Raw genomic sequence first — 21,862 nt, 5'->3', positions numbered from 1 at the left:
CACAAAAAAAAATATGGCCTCAAAGGCAAGATGGATGCCTACATCAGAAAGCTCACGGCATTTTGATTGGCGTGATGGTTTGGGAGCTATAAGCCTGAGAGCTCCAAAGAGGTCAAAAAAGCCACAAAAAGCCCAAGCTCTCAGGCCACGGATGGGACATTGCTCACAAGCCCCTCTTTCAGAGGCTCGCTTCGCGAGGCGCCTTCGGCGCGCCGGGTCCCCCGGCCCCTGAAACGAGGGGATTGTGCTAAGCTAGATGCACGCGCGGGTCTACTTGGAAACCCCCTATTGGCAATTGGTGAGCAGCCGCAGATCGGTGCGATCATGATGGCTGGCACAATATCGCCATCGGAGTTTGTATATACAGGCCCTGAGGGAGGGAATACAGCAGAGGGCTGAATTCAGTTGGGATGTATCGTTCAAACTGCAACTTCCTTCTCGGAAGTTCAAGCTGAGACGTGCTGCCTGCTGCTGGGGATCTTCCTCAAGGGGGATGCAGAGCTTTCCGGTCCCAGCCTGCAAATTATCAAATTGGAAATCGGCGAGCAGCACAGTTGAATATTCCAGAGTCGGATAGACAAGCAAGACAAGATGGTCAACAGTCTTCTATCGAGTGCCTCCTCGCTCCGCCGAGCCCTGCTCACCACTCCCACCAAGAGCAGCCTCTCGACCAGGTCCAGCATCCCCCTCCCCCGTCTTTCTTACCCTGCTCGATCGGCACCCAGCTCCGTCCAGAAGATGTCCGTCTCAACGAAGCCTTACAACCAGGGCTTGTACACCCCTCTGGCCGAATACGATGTAAGTCTATCTGCACACTCTCCGCCCGATGTTCTTTCGATCCCACTCAACCACTTGTTACCGCCTTCCCTCCGTAGCCCGAGGTCCAGAAGATCATCGAAGATGAGACTTACCGTCAGTACTCCGGCTTGGAGCTCATCGCTTCCGAAAAGTAAGCCATTCTTTCAACCCCATTCCCACCGATTTCCGGAAAATAGACAGGTTTTTGGTTAACATTGTGTCTTCCACAGTCTGACTTCCCTGGCAGTCATGCAAGCCAACGGCTCGATCCTCACCAACAAATACTCCGAAGGCTTGCCCGGTGCTCGATACTACGGCGGAAACGAGCACATCGACAAGCTGGAGATTCTATGCCAACAGCGGGCCTTGAAAGCCTTCAGATTGGATCCCAAAGTCTGGGGCGTCAATGTCCAACCTTACTCTGGATCGACTGCCAAGTAAGTCTTTCCCTTCCCTCCCTTTTTTGAAAAAAAAAGAAGAAGAAAAAAACTAACAGGAAAAAAATGGCAGCTTTGCGACGTTCACCGCATTAATCGAGCCCCAGGACCGCATCATGGGTCTCGGCTTACCAGACGGAGGCCACTTGACCCACGGCTTCTACACCGCCAAACGGAAGATCTCAGCCTCCTCGATCTACTTCCAATCCTTCCCATACAACATCAACCCGGAGAGCAAGCTGATCGACTACGAGTACCTCGAGCAGACCGCCAAGGTCTTCAAGCCCCGGATTCTCATCTGTGGCGCTTCTGCTTACCCGCGTGATTGGGACTACAAACGGTTAAGAAAGATTGCTGATGATCAAGGCGCTTACTTGATGATGGATGTCAGTCTTCTCTTTCCCCCTCACATCCCATCGTTTGTCTATCCTGCTAATAGATTCGTCTCTCTCTCTGTTAGATGGCGCATATCTCAGGATTGGTCGCGGGACAAGTGCAAAACAACCCGTTCGAGGAGTGCGATGTGGTGACGACGACGACGCACAAAACGTTACGAGGTCCCCGAGCGGGTCTGATATTTTTCCGAAAGGACAAGGACGGGACGATCGAGAGTCGGATCAACAATGCAGTGTTCCCGGCCTGCCAGGGCGGCCCGCACAACAACACGATCGCCGGGATCGCGGTGGCCTTGAAGCAGGCCGCCGACCCGAGCTTCCAAGCGTATGCCCAGGCAGTCATCGAGAACAGCCGCGCTCTCGCCGCGAGACTCGTCGAGCTCGGCTACAACCTCCAGACCGGCGGGAGCGACAACCATCTCGTGCTCTGGGACCTCCGTCCGATCGGCCTGACCGGCTCCAAGGTCGAAAAGATCTGCGACCTCTGTGAGATATATCCCCCTTCCAAAAACCAGACAACCCACACTAGAGAGACTGATGGGCTCGAGACGCGTATCTATTCCAGGCCACATAACGATCAACAAGAACGCCGTCTCAGGGGACACATCGGCGCAAGTACCCGGGGGAGTCCGACTAGGGACCTCGGCGCTGACGTCGCGATCGATGGGCCCCGAAGAGATGGTCGAGGTGGCCAACTTCATGCACCGGGCCGTCCAGATCGCCCTCGTTCTCCAACAAGAAGCCGGCTCCAAACTCCTCAAGGACTTCCTCGCCCGGGCCACGTCCGGAGACGGCCGCGGTAAAGAGCTCCTCGACCAGTTGCATGCCGATGTCGGCGTCTTCAGTCGCAGGTTCGGCCTCCCCGGCGTCGACGTTAATTCGATCAAAGAACCTGCCCAGCAATCTTGATTTCTTCCCTAAAACCTCTGCCGTTTCTCTCCCTCTCTCTTCCACCTACTTGCTCTTGTTCGCCCCTCTCTGCTGAGACGCTGTTTTTCATCTCATTCTTTTATCATTATTATGGTTCTTCTTGGATCATGTTCCTTGCGATATACACCGATTTCAATCTGACCACCGGCCCATCCGGCTGTCAGACACACGAATCAATCAATCCTTGATGGCCAATAAATCGAACTGGTCATCACGTAAGGACACCCCAATCGAGTGGCTGCCAATCGATGAGCGGTGCAAACCGGTCACCCATGTGCAGGTTGACCCAGGTTGTCCCAACTTCCAAGGAGTCTCTGATTCCATACCTCCAGAGGAAAAAATACACTGTTGTTTGGTGTGCTTGATCTGGTATTACTCGTTGTTGACATTGATGGTGTTCAAAGTTGGTTTATGCATGCATTGATCATAAATTCATGATACTGTTTCAGTGGAGTATTGCACAGGCATGCTTGCAAGATCCCCTGCAAAGCATGTTGAATGATTTTATGATTTATGCATGTATATACCAACTTTGAACACCATACTTGTGATTGGTCAAGGAGGCTAATGTGTTTTCAGGGAGGGTGGTACATGGGTGTGCACTCGAACAAGTTGCTCTTCAAGGTCTTGAACACCAAGTGCAAAAAAAAACTTTGAAAAAGGATTGGGGAGTGTAGTACAATGTGGCTTGCATGCACGCTTGCAGCTTGGAACTTGTTTGGACCAATATAACCCAGGAAATATATGAGTGTTTTTGCCTGAAATCCTATCAGGTCTGTATTCTGGGGACCAATATAAATCTGCCAAGGATGGCACTAGCAGTTTCTTGTGTAAGTGCAGGGCTGCCAGTGGAGCGGTCAACAGATCAGAATGATTGATTGCCTTTGCCTGTGACTTGTTTGGCGGGTTTCTTGGATGCAGAGGTGGGAAATTGAGGACTTACCACACCAAGAAGCCTGCAGGTCATGTCGGCAAGAGATTCTAATTCTGGACCATTGCACATTTCAAGAACAGATGTGACTTTGTATGAGCTTGCTGGTGATACTGAACCACTAGGCCAATCATCAAGCCATCAACAATATTGATTGCTTGTTTTTGATGTTTTGGGGTGTGGATTGAAGCTAGCTGGCCGCAGGGATTGTACTCCAACAGTGATGAAAGCTGCTGTGACAAACTTGCTAAGTTCATCCCAGGGCGCAAAGTTGCTGTGACCGAGATATTTGTTGATGACTGATGGCAACATCATGGCCTTCAGGAGGTAAAATTTAAGGCCCTGTTTGGCACAAATGTAAAATGTAGCATCCAAATTGTTTTGCAGGTAACATACACTATTGGTCCCTTCAATAATTTTACAGATTCAATTGATCCAGTCACCTTCACCACCATAATAACAATATATCACATATTGTTCAAAAGGAGATGTATTTGTATCATGGCAATAAAGATGGCTAAATCTATTGAATCTGATGACAGAATTGAAGATACTGTTTATTTTGGTACCAAACAGGGACTAAGTGAGGAAAGAAAAATTAAATGGTGAAGATATTTGAACCTTGTGGGAAAATCCAGGAAAATCCTGCAAATCTGTCCAAGGATTCTTCAAAACACAATATATAATGATTCCACAGGGCTGGGCCATGTATGCAATGGGAATGGTGCATGAACTTACACCTGTTCCCAGTCCTAAATTAACAATTCCCTTCTTGGTTTTGGGAGAAGAGTGCGTTGTACCACAGGGAGGGACTGATAACCAATGCGGGGGTGCTTGCCTGAGACTCAGAGCATTGGGCAAAATCCTGGTCCAAGTTTGAGAGCATGTAGGTTGCTTGTTTTTCAAGCTATATATAAGGTTCTAAGCATCAATGGATGCACTTCCATTGTGTCTTTCTTTCTATTGAATCCAATTTGTAAAAGAAAAAGTAGAAAAAAAAGTGAACCAGAAAAAAGAGAAACAAAAACTTGCCCTGCACAAAACTGGAGGGCCAGGCACCACCTGAGAAGAGCATGGTCTTGAGTCTGGGTGACTATTTCTAATATCTCTCAAAAACAAATGAAAATATGATGATGAAGTGATGAGCTAATAAATCAAGAAAGCATGTATCTGCTTAAGTCCTGATTGATCCAAAAAAGGGTCTAGGACAATGTCTGGGGCTGGTCAAAAAATGGTCCTGGCAATGTAAACCCAAATTTGGGAGTCTTTTTCCCAATTTTTGGGAGTTGTTTTTCCAAGCCTCCAAAAAATACATTATTTGGGGGTGTAAAAACTGATGCGAAAATAAACACTGGAATTGAAGCTGATTTTCTGTCCCTGCCACCCCAACTTTCACCCCTTAGAGCATCTCCAACGGTTGGGGGGGCAGTTGGCCTGTTTTCCCCGGCCCGCAAGCACATGTCACAGCAGTCGCGGCTCAGCTCCAATCATGAACTGGCAGTTCAAGCCGCAATCCAATAGACGGATCTCACTCTTCCAGCACCACTAACTTAACACAAGTCCCCCCTGTTGGGAGCACTGTGGCTGGCGGCAAAGCTGCCCCTCCCGCAGGGAGGGACTTGTGCATTATCCCAAATTTCACGCGGGAGCAGAAAGTTCATTTGGCTGAGAGGTTTTTAAAAATTTTATAGCTCCTCCCCCAGCCTCTCCACCAATATGCCCTATCTGTACCTATGCTACTTTTCTTTCTCTACAATTTGGTCTACTCAGATTTTTTCTATCTCAATCTGTTGACCTTTTCAAAAGATCAAAAATGCACAAGTCTTCCAAATGAGGCTCCACTTGTTTGGGACTCCAGGAGTTGTTTTTCTGGCTACAAGATAGATAAGTGGCTCAAATTCCTTGCAAGAACAGAACCTACAACTCTGTGTATTCAGTTTTTCTATATTGGTTGGGATTTTTAGTGTAGCAGATCCTTTCTGCTCCTGCTTAAATCAAGACATAACTCATAAGCCTCTCCTGCGGAGAGCCCTCTGGGCGGGGTCCCCCGGACCCTCCGCCCGAGAGGCTTTGTTAAGCTAGCAGCACCACCCACCACCCTTGTTCCGGTCATCAATAGGAGTATAGCATACTCCCCTCGATGACCGGAACGTTCTGGTCATTGGGAGGCTTGTACATCAATGACCAGAACGTTCTGGTCATTGGGACGCAGTATCTCGATGAACGGAGAAAACAAAGGAAAAACTCCTCTCAATGACCCAAGCAAACCAGCCATTGAGAGGGGTCATCTCATATTATACTCCTCTCAATGACCGGAGAGAACCTTCCAGTCATCAAGCGGAGTTGTTTACTCCTCTTGATGACTGTAGAGGACCACGCACGTATCTTGATGACCGGAGTAAACCCGGTCATCAAGAGGAGGAAACACTCCTCTTGATGACCCAAGCGGACCAGTCATTGAGGGGAGTTATCTTACATTGTACTCTTCTCAATGACAGGAACGGGCCCGGTCATCAAGGATGTACAAGTGTTTACTCCTCTCGATGAACGGAGAGAGCTGGTCATTGAGGTGATTGTTTACTCCTCTCAATGACTGGCCGAGAGAACTGGTAATCAAGAGGAGTACATATTTGCTCCTCTCCGTGACTGGAACAGACCTGGTTATCAAGAGGAGTCTTGATGTTGATCCAATGCAGACATGTTTTTTTCTGTCTTGGCAAGCTTCAAGTATGAGTTGGGGTGTGTTGTGGACCATCTTTGCTGATGAAGCCGAGTGGATGGAGGTGTGTCTGGTCAATTGCAGCTGGGAGGCGACCCGCAGAAGTCAGCAGGTGATTGCGGGTTTGACTGCCCCTGGCAGTGTTCCCAGGGTTGTTCTGCGGGTCTGTTAGTGCGCAAGAAAGGAACCCCAGTGGCCAAAGTTTGCCCCCAAACACCCAGTTGCGGCTCTGTTAGAGATGCTCTTAGCGCACAAGAAAGGAACCCGGGCGGCCAAAGTTTGCCCCCAAACGCCCAGTCGCGGCTCCGTTAGAGATGCTCTTAGCGCACAAGAAAGGAACCCGGGCGGCCAAAGTTTGCCCCCAAACGCCCAGTCGCGGCTCCGTTAGACATGCTCTTAGGTGTCAGTCCCTCTTGCGGAGGGCCCACACCAAGTTTGCATGCACCAGCCAAGATATTGAGGTAATTTTGCGGATTCCTCCTTTGTGCTAGTCATTTAAGGTGTTCAAAGTTGAAATCATAAAATTTTCATTGCATAAAATCATAAAATCATAAAACTTTCAAATGATGATTTTATATGTACCATTTTAGAAATGTTGCTCTAATTTGAGTGTTTGGGTGTACATATTTTTCTCACCTCAGAATTTTATGATTTTATGGTGTTATGATTTTATGCAAGTCAACTTTGAACACCCTAATTGTATTTTTCATGTTTTGTTTTTCAGACAGTTTACCATCCTCTTGATTTTTAAGTATTTTCTTGTCATTTATTCTCTCACTTCATTTTTGAAACTCAGCAAGAAGAAGTGGTGTGACTGCACTCAGCCCTTCTCATGTGAGGCACAAGCTGCATCAAAATTCAAAATATTGAACTTCAATGGGAAAAATTAACTAGAAGCAAACACAATCTTGTGGTTAAAAAATTACTGAAAAAGCAAGAAGATGTAGATGTATTAGGGGGGTTCTCAATTGAAATTTACAAAACTTTGGGGCACATTTTAAGGTTTTTATGAACAGTTTTTAAAAAAAATTGATAAATTGCACTGATTGATCTGTATCACCTGCTGCTGTGCATTTTCCCACAATTTTAAAATTTTGTTCATAAAGGCCTTAAATTGACCTCCAAAGTTTTATAAAATTCAATTGTGAACCCAAGGTCAATTTAAGGCCTTGATGAACATAATTTTCAAAATTTTGGCATTTCAAAATTTTGGCAGGATGTCCAGAAAAAGGTGTGAATGATTAATCAGTGCAATTTATCAACTTTTTAAAAATATGTTCATAAACAGGTTAAAATGGGTCCTAAAGTTTTACAAATTTCAATTGCAAACCCCCCTATTAGGGGTGTTCACAATAGCCCGGTTCACATTGGTCACTTTATCAACAAATTTTTAAAAATCTGGCAAGATGCACAGGACCGGGTGTCCCCAAGACTCAGAGCAACTTGTTCATTTTTAAAAAAAATGTTCATAAAGGCCTTGAAATTAGCTCTAAAGTTTTATTTTTATCCTACTGTGAACCCCCCTATTCCATCTTAGCACCTAGAAAGAGGTGTGGCAAAGGAAACAGGGGTGCTCCCACCAAAACCTTGGATCTGTCCAGCAGGGTCCGCCCGCGGCCGCTCCCGGTCCCCGCTCCTGCTCCCGATTGCCGGTGGAGCGGACCCGAAACGACATCGGTCGGGTCTCGAGGCGGCAAGTCTGATCGGGTCCGGCGCCGGGCGATGGAAGCTCGGCGACTGGAACATTCTGGAACGTTGGGGGAGACTCGAGATGGGCTCCCCTTCCCCTCGACTCTCGTGCCCGGCAGGCCTCTCTGGAAGACACGCGGGGCATCCGTGAAGGCAGGCCTGACTCTGGCACGCCAGAACAGAACCCAAAAGACGGCACCCATTGCAGCATAAAAAGTCCTCACCCATCCCCCCTGGAGCAAGGAGCAGAAGCACTGATTAGACCAACCAGACGTACCACACATCACTTAACCTCCCTATCAACATGTCCGCTAGCGCTGGATTTTCCTTTACCGACAAAACTAACGATGCCCTCACTACCGCCATCGGTCTCGCCCGTGAGCGGTCCCATGTTCATGTCCAACCCATCCATATCGCTCTCGCCCTTCTCGATCCAACCGTGATCGGGACCAACGGCGGTACCGGTTCAGCCGGCGGCGATTGTCTGTTTGCAAACGTCCTTGACAAGGCCGGCGCTGACGCCCGGGAAATTACACGGGCTCTCAACAAGCGCTTGGTTCGTGAGCCGAGTCAAGACCCACCCCCCGATCAAGTTGGCTTTTCGTCCTCCTCAACCAAGGTCCTCAAAGAGGCTCAGAAACTGATGAGGCAGCAGGTCAGCAGATTCATCTTTACCTTCCTCTTGGTCCACATGCCACTTGGACTTTTGAACTGATGCCTTGGCTCCGCAACAATTGTTCTTTTTAATTTCATCATCGTTATTACTTTTCGATCATTTCAGAACGATGGATACATTGCTCAAGATCATCTCATACTCGCCCTGCTCGATGATTCCGTAATCAAGCAAATTTTCAAAGAAGCCAATGTTTCCGATCAAGGCATCCGAACTGCAATCTCCGCCGTTCGAGCTGGCCGCAAGGTCGACAGCAAAAGCGCCGAGGAAGGTATATGACAAGCCTTGCTCGTGACTTTGAATACGCCGTTCTATATATTTGTTCTGAGTCTGACCATCTAACCTTGTTTGAAATGCTTGAAACAGGATTTGATGCTCTTCGGAAATACGCTATCGATTTGACCGAGAAAGCACGAGAAAATCTGCTGGACCCGGTCATCGGACGGGATAACGAGGTTCGGCGCTGTATCAGGTTAGTCTCCGTCTTTCTGCAACCCCTTGATGTACCTGGAATGCCAAACTAACATCTACTTCGTTACCAGAATCTTATGCCGTCGTACCAAGAACAACCCGGTCCTCATTGGTGAACCTGGCGTCGGAAAGACAGCGATTGCCGAAGGCTTAGCTCAACGGATGGTCAACAGAGATGTGCCTGCATCACTAATCGGACGATTATTCGCTCTGGACCTGGGTGCCATTCAGGCCGGCGCAAGCTATAAGGGCCAATTTGAAGAGAGAATCAAATCAATTCTCAATGAAGTAGAAAAAGCCACCGAAAAGGGCGAAAACATCATCCTATTCATTGACGAGATGCATCTGATCATGGCCGGTCAAGGCGCTAGTTCCGGCGGGATGGATGCTGCAAATCTCATTAAGCCTGTCTTGGCTCGAGGCAAACTCCGTTGTCTAGGTGCCACTACCCTTGCGGAATACCGCAAGTACATTGAAAAAGATGCGGCCTTCGAACGCAGATTTCAGCAAGTTATCGTCAATGAACCCTCAGTACCCGAGACAATTTCGATCCTTCGGGGTCTAAAAGAGAAATACGAAACTCACCATGGTGTCACCATCCTCGACAATGCTATCGTCACTGCCGCCACTCTTGCTCACCGATACCTAACGGCCCGTCGATTGCCAGATAGCGCTATTGATCTGGTTGATGAAGCAGCAGCTGCTGTGCGAGTTACAAGGGACAGTCAGCCAGAAGCTGTCGACAGACTCGAGCGTAAGAAACTTCAGATTGAAGTTGAAGCTCATGCCTTGGCAAAGGAAAAAGTAAGTGTATAACGATTTTGAATCCCGTTTTATCTTCACAGTGACTCACGCATCTGGTGTTCCTTTTCACAGGATGATGAGAGCAAAACCAGACTGGAGGCCGTGAATCAAGAAATCGCTGCCATCAATGACGAATTACAGCCTCTCAAAGCCGCTTGGGAAGCTGCCAAGTCGCGTGGTGACAAAATCAGAGCTGTTCGAGAGAAAATCGATTCTTTGAAAGCCAAAGCGGAAGACGCGGAGAGGCGGTACGATGTATCAACGTAAGTTCATCAACTCAAGTGCTTTGACTGTCCTGTCCGCCTTTCTGAGATGTTCGCTGCCAACAATTACAGTGCCGCCGATCTACGTCACTACGCAATCCCAGACTTAGAAGAGCAATTGTCTCTCCTAGAAGCTCACAAGCGAACGGAAGACGCTAAGCGAGGGCCATCCGAGCTGGAAGATGATGTCGTGACCAGTGACGGAATTTCCGAGATCGTGGCCCGTTGGACTGGGGTCCCCGTTTCACGCCTGAAAGCCACGGAGAAGGTCAAACTCAGAATGATGGAAAAGGCACTGATGAAACAAGTAGTTGGTCAACCTGAAGCCGTCAAGGCTGTGGCTGATTCCATCCGACTCAGTCGCAGCGGTCTGTCCAACGAATCACGCCCGATCGCCTCCTTCCTATTTTGTAAGTCCTTGTTAAACTTACTTTTTTTGATCCCCAATCAACTGACGTATCTCGTTCTTCTACACCTAGGCGGTCCTTCCGGAACCGGCAAAACGCTCCTGACTAAAGCACTGGCCAAATTCCTCTTTGACAGCGAAGAGGCGATTTGTCGGATCGATGGAAGCGAATACTCGTAAGCTCTCTTATCTTCGTCTGATATTCACACGTACTCCGGCACTCATGATACCTTGATTCATCATTTATACAGTGAGAAACATAGCATCAGTCGACTTATCGGCAGTCCACCCGGCTACGTGGGCCACGAAGAAGGCGGAACATTGACTGAATGGGTCCGTCGAAAACCATACAGTATTGTGCTGATCGACGAAATCGAGAAGGCGTCCCGAGAATTCAGCCAGTTGTTCCTTCAAGTCCTCGATGACGGTCGTCTGACCGACAGTCAAGGAAGAGTTATCAGCTTCCGGAACTGTGTGATCGTGATGACGAGCAACTTGGGCGCCGCTTTCCTCAACGAACTTGAAGATGACAGTCACATCCCTGATTCAACCCGGTCTTTGGTTCACGGAGCCATTCGCTCACACTTTGCTCCTGAATTCATCAACCGCATTGATGCCACAATCGTAAGCAAATTCTCTTCCACTTCTCATCATGTTTCCCTCCTCCTAAAAATCTACACAACCATCTGATTCCACATTCTTTCTTCGCCTCAGATTTTCAATAAGCTCGGCACAGCACAAATCAGGTCGATTGTCGATGTTCGACTGGCCGAAATCCAAAAGAGACTACACATCAACGGCAAGAACATCCAGCTAGAGATCGATGACCAAGCGCGCAACTGGCTCGGACAAGCTGGCTTCAACCCGCAATACGGTGCCCGACCACTCAACCGGACGATCCAGAATGAACTCCTTCACCCCCTCTCACGGATGATTCTGGATGAACGGATTCGGGATGGCGAGGCTGCTCGGATCACTGCAGACTGGAAACTCAATCGTCTCGTCATCTTCCCCAATCATGAAGCTTTGGCTATGGATATCGATGAGGAACAGGATGTACTTTCAGATGATGAGATCAAGATCGAAGATGTCAATTAATTAAATCCCTCTCTTTTTTTTCTAACGCTTTTCTGTATGTTGTACCTCTTGGCTTCCTCGTTCTTAATCGTTGTATGCTAGTTCCATGCTCAATTTCACATATATCCCTGGTTATCTTCCTTAAATAACGTCTTGCTCATTTTAACCTGATTTTAACCTGATGTGTAAACAAAAAGTCTCCCCAGAAAAAAATAGTTGATGGGTTTATTTTTTGCAATGAAAATGTTTCTTCTGGAGTTTCTTTTCACTCGTGACTTGGTGTTGAACAAAAACTTTGAACTCCACACCGGAGAGAAGTTCCGAGAAGGAAATGTAGCCTTATCCTTCGAAAGCTATCTACTCGAAGAGACTGCGCAACTTCCCTAATCAGCGGCTTACATACCTAGCTTTCTGAATAAAATAGTGCGCCTTCAAGCATGTTAAGCATTCATGAAATGTATATGTTACATCAGGCTAGGAAACAGATGAAAGCTGAGAGTGAGATGCCCTGATTGGACCCAGTCTTGAGATAGATAGGATGATCTAGCTACAACAGTAATGTAATGATATGTAAATTTGACGCCCCACAACGAACTTATGGAGCTTGACAGTTTTACCCAACTTGAATGGGTCCACAACGAACTTATGGAGCTTGACAGTTTTACCCAACTTAAATGGGTATTTCAATCCCTCCGCATACCGTATTGGATAGTGAACCCTTTGTCATTCTCTTCTCTTCCGTCTTGGAAATGGAAGCAATCTATAATTCATGGTACGGTTGGACTGCACGTTTCAATTGAGGACCCGGGTTTGGCCTTGTCATTCCCCCTTTAACTCACGAAGAAAGGCGAGAGTGTAGTAGTACTAGAATTGTTCAATTCACTCCGAGCAGCCAAATGATTGAGCCTCACAAAAGCCTCTGGTAGAGTCTCAAGAGCTCCAAAATGTAGCCCCGCGATGATCCTCCACGGTCGCACTTTTTGCCCCATCCAGGCCGCCTCCAACGATCAAACCTTGGACCACAGGCCACTCAGGCACTCACAAGTTTGTGAATTTGGGAGCGATTAAGATTCTGAAAACTCAAGCTTTGCTCTCACTTTCTAGGCACATTTGAATAAAGCGCAGATGCACCTTGATTTCGGCACTGCGGTTGATCCACAAGAAGGGCTGGATGCATGGGTTGCTGGATTCTAAGGCAAGATATAAATACATTACTGGTGCGAAATGGGAAGAAAAACGTCAGTTGCGCTTTTAGACACCGGTTGTTGCATAAGATGCAACAAATTAAGGACATGGAGATTAAGCAAGGCTTCCGGGAAACGCCATGTGGATAAAAAGATGAAAATGAACGAGTAAAGATGAAAACTCAAGTGAAGGATAAAGATAACAAATAAAAATAAAGAATCAAATAATAAGATCAACATAAGGTGACCAACGCATAAGAAATGGTATAAGAGAGGGACCAATATGAAGAATGATTAATCAAGAGAAAGAAAGAAATCAAATTCAAGAGAGAACCGGCCGTCAGGGGGTGGTACAATCGGAGTTCTTGGTCTGATCGAGTCGACTTGCTCTCTGAGACATGATAGCTTCTGGTTCCTGAGGGCTTCCATGATGGCGAAAATTCATAATCTCAGTGGTGGCACCTTGACATGCTAAGGAGAGGTGTTGGAGTCTGATGGGGCAGTCTCAGTTTCGGGACTCGAGCTGGGGGCATTGGTGCGCGAGTTTTCCAAGGTTAAGGATGATGGGGTTGAATAATTTGAATTTGAGATTGTGGAGACCACAGGTACGGTCGTGTTGGAGGCAGTGATTGGACCAGTCATATTGGAAACCGCGACAGTCGAATTGTCTACAAAAAGAAAGACCCATGGTTAGAATGAAGCCGGTATTCGAATCAAGATTTTGCACCTCTACTCACTCGTGGGATTAGTATGTTTTCCAGCATTGATTCTCGAGTGCGGGGAGATCAAGTCCAAGATTGAATAGCTGAGCAAAACACACAGGATAGTATGAAATATGATAGTTGCCAGTGAAAGTGTGATTGCAAGCGCCACCCGGCGGTAGGAGAGAGCAGACTTAGACGGTGAAGACATTGTGCTAGTTATTTAAATTGGTTGAATAGGGAGATTGGTTATATAGGGTTGGTTCACTAGGGTGATAAATTCAAACTACGGGGATGAGAGGGTGTGAGGAACGGAGAGTATGGTGAGGGGCACAATTCACGGGAGTAAATGTTTATGAAGATGTTGGGAGATAGGGAATGGTGCGGGATAGATTCTTCCTTGTGTTGCCAACTCGCTCGTCCGTCTCGCTGGATCTCGGAGTTGTTAAAGGTCTCTTGGCAGTGGAATGTTTCATGCCATCTATGTACGTGATGGACTCGGTCGCCCGGTCGGCACAGAGCTCCAGAAAGTTTGAAGGGTGTCATATGAAGCTCCCGGTACAACGCGGGGAAATATTCAAATACTCGAGAAATGACACGGTTACAGATTTATAAGACAGCCGGTATTGCTTGGCGATGGCCATGGAACGGTGTAAGAGGATCTGTATGGGTTTCTTTGGGCATGTTTTGCCGGGTCTCCTTGGTGGTCAGGGACTCGACGAAATCAACCCACGAGACAGATGCTTGCGTGTTCCGAATTCTTGTAGAAAAGTATATCCGGAGAACGCAGGCGATTAGACACGTCTCTTTTGAAGCGTTGTGGGAGGGCATCGGAACCTTTCTGCACCGGGACGCACCGGCAACACTTCATGAACCAACCAACGGTAACCAACCATCGCGCGACGGAACTACTGAAAATGCCGTTCTGAACGTCACCGTGGGACTGATGATAAGAAACCATTAATTCCTAATAGAAACATGCATAACCTTGTGAAAAAAGATTTTTGTTTGAATAAATAAACATACATGATTCGGAGAGGAGGTGAAAGAAGAGGAAAGGCAACAAACTAAGGTTCCGATCCGGTGCCCCGGGTACGGGTATTGCCCGCCCGAGATCCGTGCCTGGCCTATCCGGCCCCGACGCCGAGTACTTGGCGGGTACTTTTTTTTTTAATAGTGTTTTTGATTTCACATATCACACTGTACAACTAGAGCGGAGTAATTACAACTGTATTTTTGTGGATTCACTGTCCTATCGGTGGTACAACATGTCATGAGGATGTTGGCAATCTGGATAGCATAAAGAGGAATAGAGAAAAAGATATAGAGAAGAGAAAAGAGGAAGAGAAAAGATGAGAGAAAATTGGGAGCAATTGGAACACAGAGAGAGGAAGGGTGACCACAAGCAAATAAATGAAAAGGCTGGATTGGGGAGAAACGGGAAGCAGTTTTGCCCTTACCCATTGGAAGAAGTGTCATGTCTAGAGGAGGGGCCATGCTCCTACTTGGCGGGTACCGCCGTGTGTCTGTGTCCGGGTACAACCCGTACCCGTCGCGGGTAACCAGGTCCACATTGCCATCTTTATTCAAAACCAAAGATAATGGTGAATTTATCTTTGGTTTAGAACAAATGGATCAAATAGCCATGTCTCAGCTTAACACATGCCCCTTGTTTCCGTGTGCCTCTTGTGAAGCAAGCCTCTGAAAGAAGGGCTTGTATGGTATCCCCAATTTCTTGTGTGAGCAGTTCCATTTTTGGTGGAAGGAATTTGCCGCCATTTCTCCCCTATGTGACAGTGGAAATTTTCCATGGTCTATTGCACCATTTGAAAGGCCTACATCTGGCTCCTCTCATGTCCAAACATGGATGAGCATGGAAAAAATGGACCAGAGCCAGGCCGGGTTGAAGTTTAATTTTTTTTAAGATCTTTGACCAGTGCCAAGACCAACACATAACAAGGTAGCATACAGTTACATGTATCTATACAAAATTTCTTCTCTATTACTTTACAGAATGAGTTAGTGTTTAACAAGAGAAAAAACCTCATCATTTGCTGTATTTTCAAATATACAGCTTCCTCACTCCTTACCGCCTTGAGCAGAGCTCAGTTTTCAAGTGTGAAGAAAGTGGTGTTGTTCTCAATAATATTTAATAATCAAAAACCCGCAGGATGGCAAGATTCATGACTTCTGGGAAGTGTTTAACTCATCCAAGGGGTAGCTCAGACAGAAACCCTATCATTGATTCAAGTGGAAATTGTCAAGAATACAATGAAAATCTGGAATCTCTCACCCCAGGAATGCTGTTTTGGTTGCAAGCTCCTCTTTCAGAGGCTTGCTTTGCAAGGCACCCCCAGCACGCAGGTCCCTCAGCCCCTGAAACAAGGGGATTGTTTGAGGCTATTGTGTGAATCTGGACACAAAACCACCCAACCTGTGAGCTTAACTAAGCCTCTCCAAGACTCTGAGGAGGTGAAATGTGTCTCTGGTGTGTCTGGACTCTGCTGCACTGTGTTAAACACAACAATTTTTTGGGTTGCTGCGCTGAGAAGATTTGATCTACAAATCTGCCTGAACCCAACCCATTCCCCAACGGGTCTTTGGCTGGTTCCAGTTTGGCCCAACTAATTTGCATCCTGAATGTCAGGTGAAAACAGTTAGTCTGACAGAGAGGGGTTCATAAAGACCATAAATGGGCTGCAATGTCAAAGTACAAGGGAGCCCAGACAGTGGTAAATTGGCCTTGTGAAAGGGATATCAGTCTAATAAAACAGGAGTGGTGGAAAGGAACACAGCATGCTGACATTTCAAAATAAATACTTGTTCTGGCTTCCATTGAAATTGAAAGATTCAGAAAAAGATTTGAAGAAGTGATATTGGGAAGCATCTGAGATAAAAAAAACCTCAGACATCAATAAATCAAAAACTGCTGATCTGAGAAAGCAAATGAAAAGTCTTAAATTTAAGGTTAGAAAAGACAGAAGCAAACATGAAAGTTGAGGATTCTTGCAGTCAAGAAAACTAGAGAGTTTATCAATCAACCTGAAGATATGTTTCTATTTTTCAAAAAAGAACACAGGTTACAGGTCTGATAGCTCAATCTTCAATTTTTATGCCAAGGAAATTGGTATGCCAATTTGGGTTTAAAGCAATTATGGGTTATGGTGATGAGCATTGAGATGGATATTGTGATGATATGGAATCAATTGTATAGATTTTTGCTCTTTCTATTGCAAATGAAGCATTTTTCCTATATTCTGCAGTTGTGAGGGAGTTTCCTTCTTGTTGAGATTGAGTCTTGAACCAAATTTCCATCAAGTCAAGAGCAACACGGAATGCACGTACTTTAGTCATGGTACCAGTCTTGTTGAGACATTTTTGAATAAGAATTTGAGCATCATCAAATTTTCTGCTCTTTGGTTCTTTTGATACATCTATTATACCCAGAAGAGGAGGATGCTCTGCAGTTTCCATGAAGATGAGATTGTAAAACCATTCAAGAATTGACTTGTGATTCCCTTCTGTCCTTTTCAAAATAAATTTGTCTAGTTCATTTAGAGCAACCAAGGTGTGACAACAGTGTAAATCCTCTCCAATCTTTTGTAATTTTGAAATTAAAGCTGCACTATCTCCCCTGGCAGATTTATGTGATCTTGAGAAGATCCTGATTTTATTTTTATCATTGGGGATAGAAATGTCACAACAATTAGACACTTTTCCTCCAAGTATCTTTAGTCCTGGAGTTCTAGCTGAAAGCTTGTATAATTCTTCAATTTCACCTTGTTTCCTGAAGATATTTTTCTCAAGTTTCTTCCATTCAAGGAAATCTTCAACACTTTGCTTCCTCAGGGCAGTCACTGTTTTTTTGAGGATAACTCCCATTGTATCACCATTTTCAAAGTATGTTTCCTCTAATCCATCCATTTTATGGCAACTCAAACTTTGAAACTTATGAACACAATATTTAATTTGTGATTCTACATCCTTCCAAATATTGCCCTTGTTTTGCCCTTCTTTTTTTCTGGAGCCTGGGTCTGGAAGCTGATCAGATAATGTTTGTGATTGGATAAAACCCGCCCCCTGGTGATATTCTTCCCCTTCTCCACAAATTCTTAAGGGAACTGTTTCCTTGTGTGTATCATGAGTATCTAAATAGCTTGAGGGATCCACCAGTTTGTGAGAGTTTCTTTACATGTAAAATTACCACAACCAAGCTGACCTTTCTTTCCCATTCCCCTCACATTACCTGCATCATAAATAGATGTCAATGACTGGTTTGGTCCACAATGAAATTCTCCTCCTTCTTTCAATAGGGAAACATCTACCTCAGGCAAATGCAGAAGGCTCTCTGTATGATTAGAGAAGAAGGCGGATAAAATATTGATAAGTTTTTGGAAAGACTTGCCACTAAAGGTCAAAAATATCTAACCTTTCTCCTTTAATATGGTGCTGCTACAGAGACTGGAATTTTCATGATGTGGTGGGTAAGATTGCAATTTGTGTTTGTATTCTACCTCATTCTTCAGATGTGATTTGTGATTCTGATCCATATAATTCATGTCTAGATGATTTCAGTCAAATAAGCAGATTGAGTTTCAAACATCTTGAAAAGTAAATATTCAATAGCCTATTAGAAAAAACATCAACTGACATTTTTCCATGGATCCATGATTGAAATTTGAATTATAGATTGTTGCCAATTCACTCACTTCAATTTCATGAGAATATTCAAAGAAATTGGGAACATAGATATCAAAGTGGTTTGAATAATCTGGAAACAAGTGTTAGTCCCCATCATTATAATTCAATATTTTACCTTGTGAATCTTACCCATTGAGCCAAATCCATCTTCATTTGAGTCTTTTGTAAAGCAAACAGTGTGGTCTTGAAGTGTTTTTGGCCGTTTTGCAGATCCCCATTGTTGTTCAGGAAAATCACCAAGTTCCTGGAATATATGTTCATCAGACATGGAAGTAGTAGAATAAACAGGTCTTAATTCTCTAATCAAAGCGGCTGTAAATGAAAATTTGATGTTATGAAGATTAACTATACTGGAAAAGGCTAATCCAGACCAGTTCATTTTTAGATTTCACTAGTGATTTTGATTTTTCTGGTTAAAAAAGACTCAAACAGAAGATCTATGAAGGCTTTTAACTTTTATATCAATCTGTAATATCATTCCAATTATTTTGCACTGAATATTTCACACCTATCCAACAGGCAATCAGTGTGAGACTGACAGGGGGTATCAAATATAAAAAGGCAAAAATTTAATTCATGATTTTCTCCTGAACTGATTCAAAATTCTGATAATTCCAAGTTTATTAGAAGCACCGTTTCACAGAAACTTACTTCATGGGTCCATGCTGTATTTCATTGAAATTTCAGGCAAAACAAATAACAGTTCAAAATTTGTGTTTTTTAAGTTTGAGTTTATTTTTTGTTTGGGTTTAGAGTTTACTAGAGGCCAAGGCGGCTTCGCCGCTGCAGATACCTGGTTCCATTTCACCATTTTTTCTCTTTGAAATCTCCTTCAACATGTCAAAATCAGCTGTAATCATCACACCTCACTTATATTTTACAAGGCTAATGTGTGGCTGTACTCCCAGAAATCAAAGAAACCAATTGCACCAAGTCCACAACCCTCACTCTCTGTCAAATGGCAAACACTTGTCACACTTATGCTGCGTTTGGCAGTGTAATTATTGTGCAATAAATAATTGTGAAATGTGACATTATGGCACTGGGTTATCACTTGTCACAATAATTACGCTGCCAAACACAACCTGAAATAAATAGATCAAAAATATCTCAATCTCTAATCTGTCCCTGCAAAAGTTTTGACCAAAATCCAAGCCAATTATAGGTTTATATTATGTTTTACCTCAGGGAAATATCTGCTGTAGTTCCTTTTTTCCTGGTACTTCATAGTCACCACAGGTTTATTTGTATTTTGTTTAAACAAAGTTTCTTATGTTCAAGGTTTATGTCTGCATTTGTTAAATAACCTTTCTTATGTTTATGTCTATTCTGCTGAGCTGCATACTGAAGAACCCCGCTTCAGATCCAGAAATATCTGCCCATATCCCCAGGTTTTGGAACCTCTGGTTTCAGATATCTGGTGTGATCCGCCCCAATATCCCGGATTGTCCATTCTTTGAAACTGCTTTTGTTACATAATTGGTAAGCTTAGGTGTGTGTTGGTTGCATGGAGACATTGAGTGACCCCAATAGCCAAGCCCTCTACTTATGGTGTTCAAAATTGCACAAGATGTGTTTACATAACAGCATAACATGTGATTTTGGCTGGGAGATGTCAGTGTACATAAAACTTAAAGTGACATCTCCCAGCCAAAATTGCAGCTTATGCTGTTATGTAAAAAAATCTTATGCAATTTTGAACACCACAACTGATGCTTCAATGGCATGCATGTATTTAAATACATACAGCCGCGTAAAATTTCCGCTGGATAAACCAATTGGACATTTAAACATGCCTGACTCAGATTCTTCATGGCTTTGGCCTACCTTCAGGAAGATTATCTGCTTGAAGAGCCTGGGGACCATGAGGTGATAAAGCATGACCATGCTCATCATCGGAACTTACAGTAGCAACAGTTTACGTTCCAACAGCCATCAAGGTACATCCCGAATTCAAAGGTTCTTGAAGAAATTGATTCCCTCTTGAAAACCTACTGTGGAGAGCGATCCAGACATTCACACTGAGCTTCCCATCAAGAGCCCCTTTTCACGAGATTATGGATCAAATCTTGCTGGCAATACCGCCAGCCTTGACATCAAGCCTCTTTCGAAGTCTTTAAGTCAACCTCTATCACGGCTATTGCGCTCTGTTTCTCATCAAAGTCTAGTAGAGCGCTTCGCACCAGACAAGATCTCAGGCAGTGACAGGCTGTTGATTAATCAGGCCGTAACAAAAGCCGGGAAGGAGTTGCAGCCCAATTTGTAAATCTCAGATCCTTGGTGTTCTTAGTGAGTTGGTTGCTGAGGTTTTTGTTTGAGTGTAAATTCTTGGTTTTGTTTGAGTTTAGTTTTTTGTATTTTTTGATGGTGGTCACATTCTTTGTTTTGTGTGAGTTTGAATTTCAAACCCAGCCCTTTAAGTATTGGTCCCAGATCACACATGACACAAGGTGGCACCCTGGGCCCTGCACCTACCTGAACACCAAAACTGTGTTACCAGGGCCCTGCACCTGGGAAGACAAAATTCTGGCTTGTACAAACTCATGCAAGTATTTACAGGTCATCTTGAGAGGTTTATGTCATGTGTGATCTGGGACCAATACGTAAAGGGCTGGGTTTGAAATTCAAACTCACACAAAACAAAGAATGTGACCACCATCAAAAAATACAAAAAACTAAACTCAAACAAAACCAAGAATTTACACTCAAACAAAACATAAACTCTAAACCCAAACAAAAGATAAACTCAAACTTAAAAAACACAAATTTTGAACTGTTATTTGTTTTGCCTGAAATTTCAATGAAATACAGCATGGACCCATGAAGTAAGTTTCTATGAAACAGTGCTTCTAATAAACTTGGAATTATCAGAAATTTGAATCAGTTGAGGCTCAATACGCAGCATGCGCGTGGCACTTAGACAAGACCCAGAAATAGACACTTGTGAACACGTACTTCCAGATTTAGCATCACAGGAAGATACGGAAGCTCGCACCATGCTGGGAAAATACTGGCACAAGTACGCAGGCACTGTGGCCTGCGTGTGCAAAAATGCTACCAGGTACTTCTACGATTTATAGTCACCCGTTGTAAAATTAGTGTGGTACCTAGATTTTTGACAAAGTATTAGAGACACAGTAAATAGATAGCATAGAGGCGGGCAGCGCGGACGCCGCCCGGTACCAACTTATTCACTTTCCCTAACGCACTAAAGCCTTGCACTAGCAACTTCAAGAGTAATGAACTTAAGCTTTGGTGTTGCAGTTGGGCAGCACTTAACGCTCATGTTCACAGTATAATACATTCCATGCTCAGGATGACCATTCAGGGTTATCCAGATGTGTTCCACATCCAAGGTATTTGGCTTCAAGCAGTTGGATTGTGTCTGTGCTTACTTGCTGGTGAGGCTTTGACCTTCTTGGTGGTCTGCACATCTCTTGATGAACGGTCTGTACTGGTCATTGAGGGGAGTCACACCTCTCAATGACTGGTCTGACCGGCCATTGAGGGGACCCAGATCTCCTCCCCATGACCAGAGTTTTCCTGTACTTGAGGTGACTCACACCTCTTGATGACAGGTCTGTACCTGCCTAGAGATGGCCTTGCAGTACCTGGTACCCCTTGGTGCGCCGGCGCACCCTCCCAGAGGTACCAGGTGCCTGCTTTGGGGGACAAAAACTGAT

The 21,862-nt window shown here is 44.9% G+C and overlaps 4 protein-coding genes across 4 annotated transcripts; 3 read left to right on the top strand and 1 right to left on the bottom strand.

Annotated features, from left to right (window-relative positions):
* Positions 1-591: 591 nt before the first annotated feature.
* On the top strand, positions 592-2,539 carry PtA15_3A581 (uncharacterized protein; the record flags this gene model as incomplete). The annotated part of the gene is made up of 5 exons (XM_053167562.1): positions 592-798; positions 876-949; positions 1,029-1,235; positions 1,309-1,510; positions 2,393-2,539. The coding sequence occupies 5 exons, from the start codon at positions 592-594 to the stop codon at positions 2,537-2,539; spliced, it is 837 nt and encodes a 278-aa protein (XP_053018767.1).
* A 5,664-nt stretch (positions 2,540-8,203) lies between these two features.
* On the top strand, positions 8,204-11,614 carry PtA15_3A580 (uncharacterized protein; the record flags this gene model as incomplete). The annotated part of the gene is made up of 9 exons (XM_053167561.1): positions 8,204-8,554; positions 8,681-8,843; positions 8,939-9,044; positions 9,115-9,847; positions 9,920-10,110; positions 10,183-10,520; positions 10,590-10,692; positions 10,768-11,140; positions 11,231-11,614. The coding sequence occupies 9 exons, from the start codon at positions 8,204-8,206 to the stop codon at positions 11,612-11,614; spliced, it is 2,742 nt and encodes a 913-aa protein (XP_053018766.1).
* A 1,634-nt stretch (positions 11,615-13,248) lies between these two features.
* PtA15_3A579 (uncharacterized protein) lies at positions 13,249-13,689 on the bottom strand (the record flags this gene model as incomplete). Its single annotated transcript, XM_053167559.1, has 2 exons — positions 13,249-13,445; positions 13,515-13,689. The coding sequence occupies 2 exons, from the start codon at positions 13,687-13,689 to the stop codon at positions 13,249-13,251; spliced, it is 372 nt and encodes a 123-aa protein (XP_053018765.1).
* A 7,393-nt stretch (positions 13,690-21,082) lies between these two features.
* On the top strand, positions 21,083-21,259 carry PtA15_3A578 (uncharacterized protein; the record flags this gene model as incomplete). The annotated part of the gene is made up of 1 exon (XM_053167558.1): positions 21,083-21,259. One exon carries the CDS (start codon positions 21,083-21,085, stop codon positions 21,257-21,259), a length of 177 nt encoding a protein of 58 aa, XP_053018764.1.
* Positions 21,260-21,862: the final 603 nt, after the last annotated feature.

Source organism: Puccinia triticina, chromosome 3A (genome assembly GCF_026914185.1).
Source record: "Puccinia triticina chromosome 3A, complete sequence".
Taxonomy (NCBI): Eukaryota; Fungi; Basidiomycota; class Pucciniomycetes; order Pucciniales; family Pucciniaceae; genus Puccinia; species Puccinia triticina.
The sequence above is the reverse complement of the archived record's forward strand: the minus strand, read 5'-3'. Positions and strand labels throughout refer to the sequence as shown.